Source organism: Somniosus microcephalus, chromosome 4 (genome assembly GCF_052327205.1).
Source record: "Somniosus microcephalus isolate GS21.2 chromosome 4, FLI_Smic_1.0, whole genome shotgun sequence".
NCBI lineage: Eukaryota > Metazoa > Chordata > Chondrichthyes > Squaliformes > Somniosidae > Somniosus > Somniosus microcephalus.
Window position 1 is genome coordinate 31,712,476 of NC_140990.1, and position 21,967 is coordinate 31,734,442.

General features: G+C 50.4%; 2 protein-coding genes across 2 annotated transcripts in view; one reads left to right on the forward strand and one right to left on the reverse strand.

The window, feature by feature from the left end:
* The window catches only part of LOC147118556 (uncharacterized), a 56,456-nt gene that overhangs the window by 27,885 nt on the left and 6,604 nt on the right, over window positions 1-21,967 (reverse strand). The window lies entirely within an intron of this gene.
* Window positions 10,384-12,787, forward strand: LOC147118557 (uncharacterized; the record flags this gene model as incomplete). The annotated part of the gene is made up of 1 exon (XM_085987028.1): window positions 10,384-12,787. A coding segment is annotated over one exon (804 nt), but the record flags the coding sequence as incomplete, so codon positions are not given.

Consider the following 21,967-nt stretch of genomic DNA (forward strand, 5'->3'; position numbering starts at 1 on the left):
CTCCGTGTCAAGTATGACAACGTGGACAGAGATGTGCTGGGTAAAGTGCTGAGCCCGGCCCAGGTACTGATTGCAGCTGAGAGCTGAACACACAGGAACCGCTCCAGTGCCTGGAGCCAGCAACAAGAGGCAACAAAAGCAAGGAAGGCACAGAGTCCAAAAGCAAGGAAGTTATGATGAACCTTTGTAAAACACTGGCTCGGCCTCAACTGGAGTATTGTGTCCAATTCTGTGCACCGCACTTCAGGAAGGATGTGAAGGCCTTGGGGTGCAGAAAAGATTTACGAGAATGATTCCAGGGATGAGGGACTTCAGTTACGTGGATAGACTGGAGAAGCTGGGGTTGTTCTCCTTGAAGCAGAGAAGGTTGGGAGGAGATTTGATAGAGGTGTTCAAAATCATGAGGTGTCTGGACAGAGTAGATAGAGAGAAACTGTTCCCATTGGTGGAAGGGTCGAGAACCAGAGGACACAGATTTAAGGTGATTGGCAGAAGAACCAAAAGCGACATGAGGAAAAACTTTTCGATGCAGCGAGTGGTTAGGATCTGGAATGCACTGCCTGAAAGGGTGGTGGAGGCAGATTCAATCACGGCTTTCAAAAGGGAATTGGATAAGTACCTGAAGTAAAGACATTTGCAGGGTTACAGGGAAAGGGCGGGGAGTGGGACTAGCTGAAGTGGTCTTGCAGAGAGCCGGCACGGGCTCGACGGGCCGAATGGCTTCCTTCTGTGCTGTAACCATTTTGTGATTCTATAAAATATTAGAAAGTTTGTGCCACAGAAGCACGGGGTTTATCTGCTTCTATTGATGAATTTAAAAAGTCTCTATTAAAACCTGAGCCAGTGTGTTGTGAGACAAAGAGTCTTGTGTCCAATAAGGGGAATAAAGGCCCACAGCCTCCCCTGGCCCCAGGCCCTGAACAAGGGACTGGAGAAACTTGCTGCCCTGCGGATCAGACAATCAGACAATCAGCCAGCGCTAGTCCCGCCCCTCGGGCTCCTCGATTGGTTGGACGACCCGCCGCCGGCTCGCTCCTCCAGCCCCGCCCCGCTCCCTCCGTATTGGCCGGCAGCTCCCGTCAATCAGGCCGTGAGCCCGGGTCACGGGTCACGTGTCCCTGAGGAGATCACGAGCTCCGTCCAACTGACACCGCTCGGTCCAGGGCCTCGCGGACTCTCAGGTTTTTCTATTTCTCTTTATTCTCTCCCGATCCACCCCACCCCGCGCGATTCTCCACCCAATCGGAGCGGAGAAAACTCACTTTGCGTCACTGATCGCGACTCTGTAACCGACACGAAGGCCTTTCCCCAGAATGCCCCGCGTAAGACAGGATCCGAGTGCGTAGGCGCAGCTCCGAGTGGGGGAGGGGATTGGTGTCCTCTGGGCATGCGCGGTTATTACCCTTGGTGACCGGGAGGGGGCGCTGTGCCGGACTCGGCCCAAACCGCCGTTCCCGTGTGCGCATGCGTGGACTCTGGGCTGTCCCCAGTAGGAGCAGGAGTGGCCATTCGGCCCCTTGAGCCTGCTCCACCATTAAATGAGATCATGGCTGATCTTCTGCCTCAACTCCATTCACCGGCCCTATCGCCACATCCCTTGATGCCCTTACTAGTCAGGAATCTATCGAATCTGGCCGACCCTTTATCCTGAGGGTGTGGCCCCTGGTTCTAGACTCCCCAGCCCAGGGAAACATTCTCCCAGCATCCACCCTATCAAGCCCTGTAATAATTTTGTATGCTTCAATGAGAGCGCCTCTCATTCTTCTGAATTCAAGAGAATACAGGCCTAGTTTACTCAATCTCTTCTCATACGGCCGTCCCAGGAATCAATCTCGTGAACCTTCGTTGCACTCCCTCTATGGCAAGTATACCCTTCCTTAGGTAAGGAGACCGGAACTGTACACAGTACTCCAGCTGTGGTCTCACCAGGGCCCTATAGAATTGGAGTAAGACTTCTTTAGTCCTGTACTCAAATCCTCTTGTAATGTCAATCAACCATCAGCTAGAAGAGGTCGCTGGTGAGACCAGTGAAGAAAGAAAGACTTGCATTTATATAGCGCCTTGCACCACTACCGGATGTCCCAAAGTGTTTTACAGCCAATGAAGTACTTTTGAAGTGTAGTCACTGTTGTAATGTAGGAAACGTGGCAGTCAATTAGCACACAGCAAGCTCCCACAAACAGCAATGTGATAATGACCAGATAATCTATCTTTTTATGTTGATTGAGAGATAAACATTGGCTCGGAGTCTGGGGATAACTGCCCTGCTCTTTCCCACATTACAACAGTGACTACTTCATTGGTTGTAAAGCACTTCAAGACATCTGCTGGTCATGAAGGCACTATATAAATGCAAGTCTATCTTTCTTGAAATAGTGCCATGGGATCTTTTACATCCACCTGAGAGAGCAGACGGGACCTCAGTTTAACGTCTCATCTGAAAGACGGCACCTCCGACAGTGCAGTTCTCCCTCAGCACTGCACTGGAGCGTCAGCCTAGATTTTTGTACTGAAGTCTCTGGAGTGGGACTTGAACCCACAACCTTCTGATACAGAGGTGAGAGTGCTACCAACTGAGCCACTGGCTGACACTAAAGAACAAGCAGTTCTGACGACAGGTCATTGACCTGAAACGTTAACTGTTTCTCTCTCCACAGATGCTGCCTGACCTGCTGAGTATTTCCAGTAGTTTCTGTTTTTATTAAAGAAACAAGGGAGTGATTGCTGACAGAAAGAATGTTAGGTCGTCCTGCGCATGCGCACCTCCCTGGCAGCTGAGGCGAAACACCGACTCGCCCCCACCTGAACCGTGCACGCGTACCAGATGTTGTGGCTTCGCATGCACGACCGATATTCCAACCGCGGGGTTTTGTGCGCTGAGCATGCACATTGCGGACCGATCGGGACGGGCGATTGTGGAGCAGGAGGGAGAGCGAGGGGGCCATGAGCACATGCGCGGGACTCAGAGTCAACAGAGCGCTTTCTGGAGCGTGGGGGCTTGTGGGTATTGCAGCCGCCATTACTGCTGATCCTTTCAACCAACCTGTGCAGCAGCTGGGGCCTTAAAATCAGCTTCACTGCCCCTGGGTTCGGAAAGGGGAAAATTAAACAACAGTTTGCCTCTGGTCCTTTTCTGATCTCATTTTACAGGGTTATAGAAGTGGAGCAGTTACAGACGGGAAGCTCAGACCAAACGTCATGTCAAGACCTGACAGAGTCGCTCGATTCATCAGGACCTGAATATCATCGGCCTTTGCACATGGAAGGAGAAAGCAGCGATCGCAGCAATGACAAACCGCATACGTGTTCAGTGTGTGGACGCGGATTCAGCCGATTGCCTGACCTGGCGAGACACGTGCACCGTCACACCGGGGAGAAACTGGGTAAAGGTGGGGACGGCGGGAAGGGATTCAGTTCCCCGTCTGCACTGGAAGTTCAACAGCGCAGTCGCACCAGGGACAGTCCATTCACCTGCTCCGTGTGTGGAAAGGGATTTGTTTGTTCATCCCACCTGCAAACACACCAGCGAGCTCACACTGATGAGAGACCATTTCAATGTTCTGACTGGGAAGAGCTTTAAAAGCCCCGGGGATCTGAAGGAACACCAGCGAGTTCACACTGATGACAGGCCTCTTAACTGTCCTGACTGTGGTAAGAGCTTTAAAAGCTCCGGGCAGCTGAAGGGACACCAGCGAGTTCACACTGGAGAGAACCCCTTTAAATGTTCTGACTGTGGGAAGAGCTTTAAAAGCCCCCAGTATCTGAAGGAACACCAGCTTGTTCACACTGATGAGAGACCGTTTCAATGTTCTGACTGTGGGAAGAGCTTTAAAAGCCCCCAGGATCTGAAGGGACACCAGCGAGTTCACACTGATGAGAGACCATTTCAATGTTCTGACTGTGGGAAGAGCTTTAAAAGCCTCAGGGAACTGAAGGGACACCAGCTTGTTCACACTGATGAGAGGCCGTTTAACTGTCCTGACTGTGGGAAGAGCTTTAAATGCTCCGGGGAGTTGAAGAGACACCAACACCTACACACTAGGGAGAGGCCGTTCACCTGCTCTTGAGTGTGAGAAGGGATTCACTGAGTCATCCCACCTGCTAGTACATCAGTGAGTTCACACTGGGGAGAGAACGTTCACCTGCTCCGTGTGTGGGAAGGGATTCACTCGGTCCTCCAACCTGCTGGTGCACCAGCGAGTTCACACTGACGAGAGACCCTTTAAATGTTCTGACTGTGGGAAGAGCTTTAAAAGCCCCTGGCAACTGAAGTAACACCAGCGAGTTCACACTGGGGAGAGGCCTTTCACCTGCTCTCTGTGTGGGAAGGGATTCACTCAGTCATCCCACCTCCTGTCACACCAGCTTGTTCACACTGACGAGAGACCCTTTTAATGTTCTGACTGTGGGAAGAGCTTTAAAAGCTCTAACATCCTTAAGAGACACCAGTGTGTTCACACTGATCATAGAATCTAACAGCACAGAAGGAGGTGATTCAGCCCATCGTGTCTGTGCCGGCTCTTTGAAAGAGCTGTCCAATTTAGTCCCAAACCCCAGCTTTATCCCCAGAACTCTGCAAACTAGTCCTCTTCAAGTACATGTCCAATTACCGTTTGAAAGTTCCTGTGGAACCTGATTCCAGCATCCTTTCAGATGGTGCGTTCCAGATCTTAACAACCCTCTGTGTGAAAACAATTCTCTTCATTTCCCTCTAGTTCTTTTAGCAACTATTTTAAATCTGTGACCTTTGGCAAGTGGGTCGGTAACCAGAGTAAACAGTTTCTCCCTACTTGCTCGATCAAAACCCCTCATCATTTTGAACACCTCTATTAGGTCTCCTCTTAACCTTCTCTGCTCTAAGGGGAACAATCCCAGCTTCTCCAATCTCTCCACATAACTGAAGTCCCTCATCCCTGGTACCATCCTGGTCAACCTCCTCTGTACCCTTTCCAAGGCCTTGACATCCTTCCTAAAGTGTGGTGCCCAGAACTGTACACAAGACTCCAGCTGAGGCCAAAACCCTGCAGCTGTACAAAACTCTGGTTAGACCACACCTGGAGCACTGTGAGCAGTTCTGGGCACCAAACCTTAGGAAGGATATATTGGCCTTGGAGGGAGTGCAGCGTAGGTTTACCAGAATGATACCCGGACTTCAAGGGTTAAGTTACGGGGAGAGATTACACAAATTGTTGTATTCCCTGGAATTTAGAAGGTTAAGGTGTGATCTGATCGAAGTTTTCAGGATATTAAGGGGAACAGATAGGGTAGATAGAGAGAAACTATTTCCGCTGGTTGGGGATTCTCGGACTGGGGGCATAGTCTAAAAATTAGAGCCAGACCTTTCAGGAGTGAAACTAGGAAACACTTCTACACACAAAGGGTGGCAGAAGTTTGGAACTCTCTTCCGCAAACGGCAATTGATGCGAGATCAATTGTTAATTTTAAATCTGAGATTGATAGGCTTTTGTTAACCAAAGGTATTAAGGGATATGGGCCAAAGGCGGGTGTATGGAGTTAGGTCGCAGATCAGCCATGATCTCATTGAATGGCGGAACAGGCTCGAGGGGCTGAATGGCCTCCTCCTGTCCTATGTTTCTAACTAGTGATTTGTAAAGGTTCAGTGTAACTTCCTTATTTTTGTATTCAATGGCCCTATTTACAAAGCCAAGTATCCCATACGCTTTCTGAACCGCCTCACCAACTTGCCGTGGCACTTTCAAAGATTTGTGAATATGCACCCCCGGGTCCCTCTGCTCTTGCACCCCCTCAAAATAGTCCCATTTAGATTATACGGCCTCTCCCTGTTGTTTCTCCCAAAGTGCATCACTTCACACTTATCCTCATTTAATTTCATCTGCCTTGTGTCTGCTCATTTCACAGTCTGTCTCTGTCCTCCTGAAGTCTGCTACTACTATGCTCACTATTTCCTATGTTGACAAGTTTTGTATCATCCGTAAACTTTGAAATTGTACACCTATACCCAAGTCCAGGTCAGTTATATATAACAAGAAAAGCAGTGGTCCTAATCCCGACCCCTGGGGGAACCCACTGCATACATCCCTCCAGTCAGAAAAACATCCCTCAGCACTGCTCACTGTCTCCTCTCCCTTAGCCAATTATACCCAAATTACCATCAGCCCTTTAATTCCCTGTGCTTCTATTTTCCGAGTAAGTCTCTTATGTGGTACTTTATCAAATGCCTTTTGAAAGTCCATATATACAACATCTACTGCACTACCTTCATCAACCCTCTGTTAATTCATCAAAGAACTCAATCAGGTTCGTCAGACACGACTTACCTTTAACAAATCCATACTGGCTGCCCCTTATTAACCCATGCTTCTCCAAGTGAGTAGTTTGTCCTTGACAATGGTCTCCAGTCGTTCACCCGTCACTGACAGTAGACTGATTTGCCTGTAGTTACCAGGTTTATCCCTCTCCCCTTTTTTAAACAGGGGTGTAACATTTGTAATCCTCCAATCCTTTAGCACCACTCCCATATATCTGAGGGAGATTGAAAGATTGTGGTCAGAGCTTCTGCTGTCTCCACCCTAGCTTCCCTCAACAACCCATCTGGACCGGGTGACTTGTTAACTTTGAGTGATGACAACCTATTTAGCACCTCCTTTCTATCTATTTTTATCCAATTTCACTACTCTCCCCTCCTCTACGGCGACATTAACTTCATCCTCTTCTTTTGTGAAGACAGATGCTAAGTACTCATTCAGTACCTCAGCCACGCCCTCTGCCTCCGTATGATGAGCTCCTATTTGGTCCCTTATCGGCCCCACCATTCCTTTAACTATCCTTTTACTTTTCATATGTTTATAGAAGATTTTTAGGTTCTCTTTTATGTTACCCGCTAATCTTTTTTCATATTGTCTCTTTGCCCTTATATTCTGTTACATTTCCCCCGCACTCTCTGTATTCTGCCTGGTTTTTGACTGTATTCTGTACCTGACATTTGTTGTAAACCTCCTTTTTCTGTTTTATTCTAACCTCGATATCCTTTCTCATCCAGGGAGCTCTAGCTTTGGATGCCCTATCTTTCCTCCTTATGAGAATATGCTTGGTTTGTACCCGAACTATCTCAGCCTTGAAGGCCTGCCATTGGTCATTCACTGTTTTCCTGGACAATCTTTGTTTCCAGTCCACCTGTGCTCAATTCCTTCTCAAATCACTGAAATTGTCTCTCTTCCAGCTGGGTATTTTCACCGTTGATTTTTCTTTGTCCCTTTCCATAACTACTTTAAACCTAATGATATTGTGATCACTGTTAACCAGATCCCTCCTGCCCCAGAACCTGTGAGAGACTCTTTAAATGTTCTGACTGTGCATAGAGGTTTCGGAGTTCATCCAACCTGCTGAGTCACCAGCGAGTTCACACAGATCTTCAAAAAAAGGAAGATGTTTTAGAAAGGCTGGTGGCACTAAAAGTTCGCAGCCATCTCAGAGCAGTGTCCCTTTAATTACAATCTCACAAAACAAGAAGAATCACTGTCCCTTTAACTACCACAAATCCCTGTGTGGAGGAAAGGGGAAGATACAGTCTGTCCCAGTAACTGTCGCAGAACAGAATTAGCGACCCTGTCCCATAAGGGCTTGACCCTCCCCCACTCCCTGCTTTTCCTCAAGTGTCTCATCCTTAAAATTCTCATCCTTGTTTTCAAATCCCTCCGTGGCCTCACCCCTCCCTATCTCTGTAATCTCCTCCAGCCCCACAACCTCCTGAGATGTTTGCGCTTCTCTAATTCCGGCCTCTTGAGCATCCCCGATTTTAATCGCTTCACCATTGGTGGCCGTGCCTTCAGTTGCCTGGGCCCTAATCTCTGGAATTCCTTTCCTAAACCTCTCCATATCACTACCTCTCTCCTTTAAGATGCTCCTTAAACCTACCTCTTTGACCAAGCTTTTGGTCATCTGCCCGAATATCTCCTTCTGTGGCTCGGTGTCAAATTTTGTTTTATAACACTCCCGTGAAGAGCCTTGGGACATTTTACTACACTAAAGGCGCTTTATAAATACAAGTGGTTGTTGTTGTTTCCTGAAACTGATAAATTCCCCAGAGGGAAAGAAACTTGTACTTTTACTCCTAAATATTAAAAAGTTTATTCTTCAGAAGCATCCAGGTTTATTTGCTTTTATTGATGAATTTAAAAAGTCTGTATTAAAACCTGAGCCAGTGTGTTGTGAGACAAAGAGCCTTGTGTCCAATAAGGGGAATAAAGGCCCACAGCCTCCCCTGGCCCCGGGCCCTGAACAAGGGACTGGAGAAACTTGCTGCCCTGCGGATCAGACAATCAGCTGGCGCTAGTCCCGCCCCTCGGGCTCCCCGATAGGTTGGAGGACCCGCCGCCGCCCTGCTCACTCCCTATTGGTCGGAAGCTCCCGTCAATCAGGCCATGGGCCCAGGTCACGTGTCCCTCACCGACGTTACAAAGAAAGGCTCACGCGGTTGCCGGGCGGAGCTGCAGGTCGGCAGGAGCGGGGTCAGGAGATTAATAAACTGCGGGAAGGCCGCGCCACAGGGTTTATAAAGCTGGAGAACGGCCTCAGGCCCGAATGAGATCCAGCGGCCCGGTCTATGTTCTGCCGGACGGCAGCGGTGAGGCTATTTCTCGATAACAGGCCCGGGTTACGCGCCGCCATCTTGGTGGAGGAAGGACAGACCGGTTCTACCTGCAGCACGGCGCATGCACGGCCTTCTTTGTACAGGAACAGAGAGTGGGCAGGGCTTCAGGGTCCCAGTGACCCGGAGAGACAATCATTGACTCATTGATTTTATTCTCACTCTGCACACAGCGGGTGTAGAACTGAACCCAACCAGAGTAGAGGGGGGTGGGGGGGAAACTGGGAGTGGAGGAAAGAAATGTTGGAGATGGTGTGATGGGTTTGGATTTCAGCACAGTGAGGAGGGAGAGTGTGTGGGATGGGGATTTACAACTTTGGGGGAACAAGAGAGGAAAAAATGTTTCATAGAAACTAGAATTGTCTGTTCTGAATTTCTATCCTGTACTTACAGTGATGACTTTTGTAAACTCCTTTTACAGGGTATTAGAAGGGGAGGATTTAAAGACTGAAAACTCAAACCAAACATAGAAACATAGAAGGTAGGACCAGGAGTAGGCCATTCGGCCCTTCGAGCCTGCTCCGCCATTCAATGAGATCATGGCAGATCATCCAAATTCAGTACCCCGTTCCTGCCTTCTCCCCATATCCCTTGATCCCTTTAGCCTTAAGAAATATATCTAACTCCTCCTTGAATATATTTAATGAATTGGCCTCCACTGCCTTTTATGGTGGAGAATTCCACAGGTTCACCACTCTCTGGGTGAAGAAATTCCTCCTCATCTCAGTCCTAAATAGCTTACCCCTTATCCTTAAACTGTGACGCCTGGTTCTGGACTCCCCGACCATCAGGAACATCCTTCCTGCATCTAGTCTGTCTAGTCCTGTTAGAATTTTATAAGTATCAATGAGATCCCCTCTCGTTCTTCTAAAGTCCAGCGAGTATAAGCCCAATCGACCCAATCTCTCCTCATACGTCATTCCTGCCATCCCAGGTATCGGCCTGGTGAATCTTCGCTGCACTCCCTCCATGGCAAGAACATCTTTCCTCAGATAAGGCGACCAAAACTGCACACAATACTCAAGATGTGGTCTCACCAAGGCCCTGTACAACTGCAGCAAGACATCCTTGTTCCTGTACTCGAACCCTCTCGCTACGAAGGCCAACATACCATTTGCCTTCTTAACCGCCTGCTGCACCTGCATGCTTACCTTCAGTGACTGGTGCACAAGGACACCCAGGTCTCGTTGCAGTTCCCCTTCTCGCAATCTATTGCCATTCAGATAATAATTTGCCTTCCTGTTTTTGACACCAAAGTGGATAACATCACATTTATCCACGTTATATTGCATCTGCCATGCTTCTGCCCAATCACCCAACCTGTCCAAATCATACTGGAGTTTCTCGGCATCCTCCTCACAGCACACATGCCCACCCAGCTTTGTGTCATCTGCAAACCTGGAGATATTACATCTAGTTCCCTTGTCTAGATCATTAATATATATTGTGAATAGCTGGGGTCCAAGGACTGACCCCTGCGGTACCCCACCAGTCACTGCCTGCCACTCGGAAAAAGACCCGTTTATTCCAACTCTTTGCTTTCTGTCTGCCAACCAGTTTTCTATCCAAGTCAATAACTTGCACCATCACAACATGATCTGACAAGAGTCACTTGATTCATCAGGACCTGAATATGTTCTGTCTGTGGGAAAAGATTTCAAACATCAGTGTGACTGGAAAAGCACCGAGACACACACACCCGAGTGAGAGTGTTCCAGTGCACTGACTGTGGGAAGAGCTTTAACACAGCCTGAAAAATCATCGCACCATTCACAGCGGGGAGAAACCGTACATGTGTGTGTGGACGAGGCTTCAACCGATTGTCCAACCTGCAGAGACACAAGGACACCCACACCATAGAGAAACCGTGGAAATGTGGGGACTGTGGGAAGGGATACAATTCCCCGTCCCACCTGGAAACTCATCGATGCAGTCACACTGGGGAGCGGCCGTTCACCTGCTCCGTGTGTGGAAATGGATTCACTCGGTCATCCCACCTGGTGCAACACCAGCGAGTTCACACTGGGGAGAGTCCGTTCACCTGCTCCGTGTGTGGGAAGAGATTCACTCAGTCATCCACCCTGCGGAAACACCCGCTTGTTCACTCTGACAAGAGACCTTTTAAATGTTCTAAGTGTGAGCTGAGCTTTAAAAGTGCAAGTGGTCTGCTGAGACACCAACGCACTCACACCGGGGAGAGGCGGTTCACCTGCTCCGAGTGTGGGAAGGGATTCACTAATTCATCCAACCTGCTGAAACACCAGCGAGTTCACACTAAGGAGAGATCTTTTAAATGCCTGGGCTGCGGGAAGTGCTATAAAAGTTCCGGGGAACAGATGTGCCATCAACGTGTTCACACTGACGAGAGGCCTTTCAGGCGCTCTCACTGCGGGACTGGGTTCAGGCAGTCATCTGAACTCACTGTACACCAGCGCACTCACACTGGGGAGAGACCATTCACCTGCTGCATGAGTGGGAAGAGATTCACTCGCTCATCCCACCTCACTGATCATCAACTTGTTCACACTAATGAAAGACCTTTTAAATGTTCTGACTGAGAGGAGCTTTAAAAGCAAAAGGAGACTGGTGCACCACCAACGTACTCACATGGGGATTGGCCGTTCACCTGCTCTGTGTGTGGGAAGGGATTCACTCGTTCATCCACCCTGCTGATACACCAGCCAGTTCACACTGGGGAGAGACCGTTCACCAGCTCCGTGGGTGGGGAGGGATTCAATCAGTCATCCAACCTGCTGAGACACCAGCCAGTTCACAAGTGACTGCAGGGGTTGGATTCTGCTGTTGTTGCTGCTGTTAATCACATCCAGGACTGAACCTTGTTCATTCTGACAGTTGGGTTTTGTTTCTGCTGAAGTTAATAACCCTAGAACTGGGCTGGAGTTTAATATTCCGGATATGTGTCAAATAAATCAGCTTTGTTTTCAATGCATTTTAGATTTTTGTGTAATACCCACTGGAAATGTTATGTACGCTAAGTATGGTTATCAATCTTTAACTTAGACACTGTATTATCATTGTTATAAATCCCTGGGTTAAAGTTGCCCATGTGAAGGTACGGCAAGAATTTTTAAGGACACAATGTGACTAAGAGCATACTTTCCATGATTCTGCACCAGTATCAACTGTTGCAGACAGTGAGGCTGTGCAGTCTCCAGGCAGAAACCCCAGGAGGAAGGGGTGGAGTCGGGTTTTTCGAGCGGGAAGAAGAGAGCGACTGGAAGAGAAGAGGGCAGGAGCTCTGAAAAGAGGGCTCAGGAGGCAAATGGCTGCCGCATCCCATCCCGGGCTTCCAAACTCAGCCGCCGCCCTTCGTATTAGTAGCTCTGCATCCAGAACTCAACGTGGGATTCAGTGATTGTGAAGAGAATTCAACGAAGGGGTTCGGAGTCGTAAGTCTTGCAGACATTATACATACCATGAGCTCCAGCTTAAGCGCGCCAACGAAAGAGTGCACTCGAATTTGGACACAGGGACAGATTCTCCTTTGAATCCATATAAATGGAGAATGTATGTTTATTATGTCTAGATTCATTCTAATGTCTGCAAATGTCTAATTTAGGTCATTGACCCGTAATCTTCTTATACTGTCTGACGTTAAAACTATAAAGTAAGATAATTAGAATTAAGCCATTGTAGTAGTGATCTCCTTACTGGGCTATAGAATACTGTCTACAACAGAGACCACATCTCACATATATCTAGAGAACCGTGAAGGGGTTACATTTTGGGGGCTCATCCGGGATTGTGGTCTATTTATGTCAGTAAACTAACAGTATTGAATGCTCATTGCTAAGAGAGTGGTTTGTGGTTTCTACTGGGCTGTTTGAGCATAAAAGATGAATGTTATTGAGGTTGAAGCTTGGTGCAAATGGAAGCAGATAGCTACTACCCATGCCATTGTGCTGAATGGTGTTGCTAACGATGACCCTGATGATGTCTTGCTAAGGGCTCTGAATTGTGTCAAAGCCTTTGGAAAGGTTAGGATAGTTGAGCGCTGCTTGGATACAGCTACCAAGAAGCAGTTTGTGTTGATCCAGACATCAGAGAACCTGAGAGGTCATGGTTTACCTGAGGCAGTTGGGCTTTCTGAAGAGGCTGGTCCCTGGCCAGTTCAGTTTGTCCCTATTACTACTAAGGAAGAAGAAGGGTTTCAGACCAAGTTGTTGTCATTCTTGAGACAAGAAGGAAAGACTGTTGCTGATGTCAAAGGTCTGATAGGTCCTTCGGCCCTGGATATGAACACTCAGTTGGTCAGTGCCATTAGTTCTCTGGTGGATAAATGCACCAATCTGCCCTTCGAGGCTCAGGGATACCGTAAGCTCCGTATGTTCTCAGGAGTGAGACCAACTCCCAGTGGGGAAGAGGAGTACGGCGCCTGGGCTGAGCAGACCCTGCTTCTGCTAGAGGAATGGCAGTGCAGTGACAATGTGAAGAGGCAGCGAATAGTAGAAAGCCTTAAGGGTCCTGCTGCTGACATTGTAAGATTCTTAAAGGTGCAGAACACCTCTGCTGCTTCCTTTGACTACATGCAGGCTCTAGAAACTGCCTTTGGAACTACTGAAACCATTTCAGATTTGATGGTCAGATTCAGAAGCACATTCCAGTGTGAGGGAGAGAAGCTGTCCAGTTATCTGCTGAGAATAGACAAACTGCTGCATTGTATGTTACGGAAAAGAGGGATTGAGTTGCCTGAAATGAATTGATTCCGCATTGAACAGGTTGTGCGAGGTGCATTGCTCGAAGACGTGACTGCTCTTCGCATACGCATGACCCATAAGTTGTGAGATCCACCTACCTTCACTGAGCTGCTAAGGGAAGTCAGAGAGGAGGAGGATATGCTTCAGGCCCGGAATGTAGCAAAGAGTGCTGTGATGTCCAAGCTTGTGACTCCTGTTACAGTTCCTACTCCTAAGGGTGATGTCAACCCTGAGACGGAGCAGCTGAAGAAGGAAATAAATGTCATGAGAGCCGCGATGGCATATTTTCAGTCTAAGCCCAACACAGAAAGGGATGACGCACAGGTGCAAAAGGTTGAACACCATGCGAAGTCTAACAGCAAAATGAATGATTCCTCTAAAGGATATCCCCATGAAGGAGATAGACCTGGAGTCTTTTGTTATAACTGTGGAAAGGTTGAACACCCTGTGAAGTCTAACAGCAAAATGAATGATTCTTCTAAAGGATATTCCCATGAAGGAGATAGACCTGGAGTCTTTTGTTATAACTGTGGAAAGGTTGAACACCCTGCGAAGTCTAACAGCAAAATGAATGATTCCTCTAAAGGATATCCCCATGAAGGAGATAGACCTGGAGTCTTTTGTTATAACTGTGGAGAGGATGGACATTTCAAGCGAGAATGTAGAGGTGAGGAAAATCTAAAAAAAGTAAATGACCGTCTCTTAAAACTTACCACGAAGTCGGGAAACTACAAAGGGGCACAGTAACGGAACGGCCTGCTGTCCCTGTAGTTAAGACACGTTCCGCTAAGTGCAATAATAGACGAGGGGAGAAGAAAGTCATCGCAACAAAGGTTCTTGGAACAGTAAAGTGGTTCAACGTACGAAATGGCTGTGGATTCATCAACAGGAATGATACAAAGGAAGATGTATTTGTACATCAGACTGCCATAAAGAAGAATAACCCACGGAAATATCTACGCAGTGTTGGTGACGGTGAAACTGTGGAGTTTGACGTAGTGGAAGGTGAAAAGGGTGCAGAGGCGGCAAACATCACTGGTCCAGGTGGAGTTCCAGTTCAAGGAAGCCGATATGCCGGGAACCGAAATCGTTACCATCGCTACAACCCTCGCCGCCGAGGGCCACCATGTAATTACCAACAGAACATTGAAGGTGGAGAGAAAGGAGATGGAGCAGAGACGGCAACAGATGGGGAAAACCAGGAAAACTTTGTTCCAGAAGACAGAAAACCCATGACACAGTGTGTGGATCATGAGGAACCTGAGGAGTCGGAAGATGAAGAATGGGATCTATGGTACGACCTCCCAGAAAGACGCATAAGACAGAATCTGGATGAATTGTCTGAACCATTTAGCTCAGACTTGGACATGGTCTGGGAAGAACCAGATGCTTCCGAGAAGGAGATAAAAGAGACTGAAAGGCATGATAACAAAGGAACCAACGCCTCCAATGTAGTTGAAGGAACTGAAGACCGGGTATCCGAAATAAGGAGCTCACAGCGAGTTAAGAAGGTTCCTGAAAGATTGACATACAGTACACTAGGAGTGCCAAGTGTAATGATAGCCCCTACGGTTCGATATGTTACCTCCCTTTATACATGGTTGGGAAGCATGCAACCACTTATGTGTAAAGTTCATTAGTCATGGGGACATGCCTATATTTGGTAGGGGGGGAGTGTAATACCCACTGGAAATGTTATGTACGCTAAGTATGGTTATCAATCTTTAACTTAGACACTGTATTATCATTGTTATAAATCCCTGGGTTAAAGTTGCCCATGTGAAGGTACAGCAAGAACTTTTAAGGACATAATGTGACTAAGAGCATACTTTCCATAATTCTGCACCAGTATCAACTGTTGCACACAGTGAGGCTGCGCAGTCTCCAGGCAGAAACCCCAGGAGGAAGGGGTGGAGTCGGGTTTTTCGAGCAGGAAGAAGAGAGCGACTGGAAGAGAAGAGGGCAGGAGCTCTGAAAAGAGGGCTCAGGAGGCAAATGGCTGCCGCATCCCATCCCGGGCTTCCAAACTCGGCCGCCGCCCTTCGTATTAGTAGCTCTGCATCAAGAACTCAAAGTGGGATTCAGTGATCGTGAAGAGAATTCAATGAAGGGGTTCAGAGTCGTAAGTCTTGCAGACATTATACATACCATGAGCTCCAACTTAAGCGCGCCAACGAAAGAGTGCACTCGAATTTGGACACAGGGACAGATTCTCCTTTGAATCCATATAAATGGAGAACGTATGTTTATTATGTCTAGATTCATTCTAATGTATGCAAATGTCTAATTTAGGTCATTGACCCGTAATCTTCTTATACTGTCTGACGTTAAAACTATAAAGTAAGATAATTAGAATTAAGCCATTGTAGTAGTGATCTCCTTACTGAACTATAGAATACTGTCTACAACAGAGACCACATCTCACATATATCTAGAGAACCATGAAGGGGTTACATTTGTCTTCTCACCTGAGTGTTTAGCATCACCTGGCTGGAGCTCACTACTACACAGAAGTGTCAGTAGGTGAGCATTTTGGTGACAATGACCATAATTCGGTGAGATTTAAGGTAGTCATGGAAAAGGACAAAGATGGACTGGAAATAAAGGTTCTAAATTGGGGGAAGGCCGATTTTAATATGATAAGGCAGGATCTGGCCAAAGTGGACTGGGATCAGCTACTTGTCGGAAAATCCACATCAGAGCAGTGGGAGTCATTCAGAAAGGAAATAGAGAGAGTACAATGCCAACATGTTCCTGTAAAGGTCAAGGGTGGGACCAGAAAGTCCAGGGAACCCTGGATGTCAAGGGATATACAAGAATTGATTAGGAAAAAAAGGGAGGCTTTTGGCAGTTACAAAGGACTAAAAACAGTGGAAGCCCTAGAGGAGTATAGAAAGTGCAGGGGTGTACTTAAAAAAGAAATTAGGAGAGCGAAGAGGGGGCATGAAAAAACACTGGTGGGCAAAATAAAGGAAAATCCCAAGGTGTTTTATAAGTATATTAATGGCAAGAGGATAACCAGGGAAAGAGTAGGGCCCATTAGGGACCAAAGTGGCAATCTGTGTGTAGAGCCAGAAGATGTAGGTGAGGTTTTAAATGAATATTTTGCATCTGTATTCACTATGGAGAAGGATGATGTAGGCATAGAAATCAGGCAGGGGGATTGTGATTTACTTGAACAAATTAGCATTGAGAGGGAGGAGGTGCGAGCGGTTTTAGGGGGCTTAAAAGTGGATAAATCCCCAGGCCCAGACGAGATGTATCCCAGGTTGCTCTGTGAGGCAAGGGAGAAGATTGCAGGGCCTCTGACACAAATTTTCAGAACCTCTCTGGCCACAGGGGAGGTGCCAGAGGACTGGAGGACAGCTAACGTAGTACCATTATTCAGGAAGGTTAGTAGGGATAAACCAGGGAATTACAGGCCAGTGAGCCTAACATCAGTGGTAGGGAAATTATTGGAAACAATTCTGAGGGACAGAATTAGTCTCCACTTGGAGAGGCAAGGATTAATCAAGGATAGTCAGCATGGCTTTGTCAGGGGGAGATCATGTCTAACCAATTTGATTGAATTTTTTGAGGGGGTGACTAGGTGTGTGGCTGAGGGTCGTGCAGTTGATGTAGTCTACATGGACTTCAGTAAGGCTTTTGACAAAGTCCCGCATGGGAGACTGGTCAAGAAGGCAAGAGCCCATGGGAGCCAGGGCAATTTGGCACATTGGATCCAAAATTGGCTCAGTGGCAGGAGGCAGAGGGTGATGGTCAAAGGTTGTTTTTGTGACTGGAAGCCTGTGTCCAGTGGTGTACCGCAGGGATCGGTTCTGGGTCCCTTGCTGTTTGTAGTGTACACTAATGAATTAGATATGAATGTAGGAGGCATGATCAGTAAGTTTGCAGATGAAACGAAAATTGGTGGAGTGGTAAATAGCGAGGAGGGAAGCCTCAGGCTACAGGATGATATAGACGGGTTGGTCAGATGGGCAGAACAGTGGCAAATGGAATTTAATCCTGAAAAGTGTGAGGTTGTGGCGACACGCCACCACTGGACATAACCCGCTCACGGCGGCACAGACAGTCTAAGCAGAAGCCCCCAGCCGGGGGCCCTTTCCTCCAGCAACTTGTTTCCCGCAGGGACAGGCTGCCGGGAGCACTTCCTGTCTGGGAAGTATTTAAGTGGATGCGCGGTTTTTCTAGTTCCTGTTTGTCATGTGGTTGGAATAAAGCAGTTGTGTTTTCAATAGCTCTGGTCTCGACTCCCACGTTTGCCGCGGTATCTCAACACTGGTGACCCCGACGCTCAGGACGAATCCTAAGCTAGCATGGCGGATACAAACGCAGTCACGGTTAAATGACCAGACTTTTGGGAGAACCTCGCCGAAGCCTGGTTCGTTCAAGCTGAGTCCAGATTCCGGCTGAAAGGCATTACAGTCGACGCCACGAAGTACGACTACCTCGTCGCCTCGCTCACCTACGCTACAGTCCCCAAGGTTTGGGCAGCGCTGCAGAATCCACCAACGGAGGGCAAGTACGAACATCTGAAGGCTGCGCTACTTAAAAAATTTCAAACGTCCTCTTACCAGCGCCACTGCCAACTCCTGGACCTCCCCGGCCTTGGTGATGCTTCACCATCAGACCTGCTTTCCCACATGCTGTCCCTCTCAGACGACAAAAATCCCGGCGCCCTTTTCGCACGCTTTTCATTCGGCAGCTCCCCACCAGCATCCGCCCGCTCATTGTGGAGTCTGACTCCACGGACCTGAATGATATAGCCGAAAAGGCCGACCGGCTGCTCTCTGCACAGGCCGCTCGCGACGTCGCGCCCGACCTCACGGCAACGACCACGCGGTCTTCCCGGGCCGCTAGGCCCGACCGCCCTACCACTCCGGGTCACTGCTACTACCACACCCGTTTTGGCGCTAGGGCTCAACGCTGCACACCACCGTGTTCCTTCAAACCCCCCCCCCGCACTGGCCCCCGCGATGGCCGCGGGGCAGAAGGAGCCCCTACTGTATGTCACTGACAACAGAACCAACCGCCGATTTCTGTGCGACACGGGCCCAGCACAGCATCACCCCCGCCTCCCCCCTCGAGATCCAACGCGGCACACGGGGTATCACACTGGCTGCAGCCAACGGCTCTGAAATCCGCACATATGGCACCCGCATGGTCACGCTCGACCTCGCGGGCCGCCGCTACCGCTGGGAGTTCCTCACAGCCAAGGTCCTGTGCCCACTCATCGGCGCCGACTTCCTACGCGCCCACGGCCTCCTTGTCGACATTCCGAGGCACCGCCTCGTCGACATCAACACTATGGCCCCCATCCCCGGCGCCTTTACCCCGGCCCGCTCGGCCGGCCTGACGACCTACTGCCTCACCAGAGCAACAGACGACTACTCGGCACTCCTAGCTGAGTTTCCCGCCCTCACTAACCCGACCTTTTCGGCCAAATCCGCCAAGCACAGTGTGGAACACTACATCCCCACCACCGGCCCCCCAGTTTCTGCCCACGCCCGCAGACTCAACCCGGCCAAGCTGGAAATCGCGCGGGCCGAGTTCACCAACATGGAACAACTCGGCATCATCCGCCGCTCCAGCAGCCCTTGGGCCTCACCCCTCCACATCGCCCCCAAGCCCGGCGGAGGCTGGCGCCCTTGCGGGGACTACCGCCGCCTCAACGACGCCACCACCCCCGATCGATACCCGGTGCCACACATCCAGGACTTCTCGGCCCGACTGGCCGGACGAACCGTCTTTTCCAAAGTCGACCTGGTGCGCGGTTACCACCAAGTCCCCGTACACCCCGCGGACATCCCCAAAACGGCCGTCATCACCCCATTCGGCCTGTTCGAGTTCCTGAGGATGCCCTTCGGCCTCAAGAATGCAGCACAGGCTTTCCAGCGCCTTATGGACTCAGTCCTCCGGGACCTGAACTTCCTATTCGTCTATCTAGACGACATTCTCGTGGCCAGCTCCTCCAAACAGGAACACCTCGAACACCTTCACATCCTGTTCGGGCGCCTAGCCCAACACGGGCTCATCCTCAGCCCGGCGAAGTGCCAATTCGGCCTAACCGAGATCGATTTTCTCGGTCACCACATCACCCCTGCTGGGGCCGTCCCCCTGCCCAACAAGGTGCAGGCCGTCCAGCAATTCCCCCGCCCCACAACCATCAAGGGCCTCCAGGAGTTCCTCGGGATGGTGAACTTCTACAACAGGTTCATCCCCAGAGCCGCAGCCCTCATGAAGCCTCTATACGACTCCCTCCGAGGGAAATCCAGCAAGATGGACGTAGCCTGGACCACTGACACGGCAGCCGCCTTCGACGCCACCAAAAACGCGCTCGCCGACGCCACTCTGCTCGCGCACCCGAGGGCCGATGCCCGGGTCGCGCTCACCACCGACGCCTCCGACCACGCGGTCGGGGCCGTGTTCGAGCAGTGGGTCAATGGCGCATGGCAGCCACTTGCCTTCTACAGCCGCCAACTGCGCCCCCCGGAGGTCAAATACTCCACTTTCGACCGCGAGCTTCTCGCACTCCACCTGTCGGTCCGCCATTTCAGGTTCCTCCTGGAAGGCCGCCCCTTCACCGCGTATGTGGACCACAAGCCACTCACATACGCGATGGCCAAGCACACCGAACCCTGGTCCGCTAGGCAGCAACGCCAGCTCGCGGCCGTCTCCAAGTTTACTACGGACATTCAGCACATCTCCGGTAGAGACAACGTGGTCACCGACTGCCTTTCCCGTCCCGCCGTCTGTGCGAATCACCTCGCGGTCGACTACGCACAACTAGCAGCGGCCCAGCTCACGGACCCAGACCTCCTCTCGGCGGCTACCAGCCTGCCAGGGCTACGCCTAGCCAAGGTCGCGCACGGGCCTGAAGCCACGGCAGTCACGTGCGACGTCTCACTCGGCCAACCCAGGCCGGTCGTCCCTGAGACCTTGCGCCGCCGCGTCTTCGACGCGCTCCACGGGCTCTCTCACCCGGGTTCCCGCGCATCCGTCAAACTCCTCTCCAAGCGTTTCGTCTGGCGTGGCCTCAGCAGAGATGTTCGGACTTGGGCCACCTCCTGCCTCGCCTGCCAACGGGCTAAGGTACAGCTGCACACCAAAGCACCACTGGGAGACTTTGAGGTACCCAGCCGCCGCTTCGACCACGTACACGTCGACATCGTCGGTCCCCTGCCGCCATCGCAAGGCCAAACTTATCTCCTCACGATGGTCGACCACTACACACGCTGGCCTGAGGCAGTGCCGCTGACCTCCACCACCACAGCCGACATCGCCAGGGCGTTCGTTAACACCTGGGTTGTGAGGTTCGGCGTACCGGCCGACATAACCTCCGACCGAGGCGCCCAGTTCACCTCCGAACTCTGGACGGCCACAGCACGCAACCTCGGGGTGACGCTCCACCGCACCACGGTGTACCACCCGCAGGCCAACGGACTTTGTGAACGCTTCCACAGGTCACTCAAGGCCTCACTCCGCGCCGGCCTGCAGGACAGTACCTGGACTGACCGCCTACCGTGGGTGCTACTCGGCCTACGCACCGCGGTCAAGGAAGACCTCCAGTCCTCGGCAGCGGAGTTAGTCTACGGACAACCGCTGCGCGTCCCAGGCGAATTCCTTCTGGAGTCTACCAAGCCTTGGTCGGCCGAACAGCAACGGCTCGACTCTTTCTCTTCCACTCAGCAGTTCGCCCCACTTCCGGTCAACCGACACGGCGAACTCGCACCTCACGTCCTGCCAAATTTACAGCAGGCGCGCTTCATCTTCGTGCGACACGACGCGCACCGCGGGCCCCTGCGACCCCCGTACGACGGTCCGTACGAGGTACTGCAAACCGGGGACAAGGTCTTCAAGCTGCGACTCGGCGACAGGGTCGAGACAGTCTCCATCGACCGGCTCAAACCAGCACACACAGAACCAAGGGAACAGGTCCCCGTGGCCCAGCCTCCAACTAGAGGCCGTCCCCCCGGCAAGCCAGCACAGCCGGCGGCGAACCGCCCAACCCAACCAACCAGACTGGCGACCACTCAGAGCCACTGCGGCAGAACCATTAGACCACCATCACGACTCGTCCACTCCTCCTAAGCGGATTCTGTGGGGAGCTCTGTGGCAACACGCCACCACTGGACATAATCCGCTCACGGCAGCACAGACAGTCTAAGCAGAAGCCCACAGCCGGGGGCCCTTTCCTCCAGCAACTTGTTTCCCGCAGGGACAGGCTGCCGGGAGCACTTCCTGTCTGGGAAGTATTTAAGTGGATGCGCGGGCTTTTCTAGTTCCTGTTTGTCATGTGGTTGGAATAAAGCAGTTGTGTTTTCAATAGCTCTGGTCTCGACTCCCACGTTTGCCGTGGTATCTCAACAAGGTGATGCATTTTGGGTGGACTAACAAGGCAAGGGAATACACAATGAATGGTAGGACCCTAGGAAGGACAGAGGATCAGAGGGACCTTGCTGTGCATGTACATAGGTCCCTGAAGGCAGCAGGACAGGTAGATAAGGTGGTTATCTTATACTTGCCTTCATTAGCTGAGGCATAGAATATAAGAGCAGGGAGGTTATGATGGAGCTGTACAAAACGCTAGTTAGGCCACAGCTGGAATACTGTGTGCAGT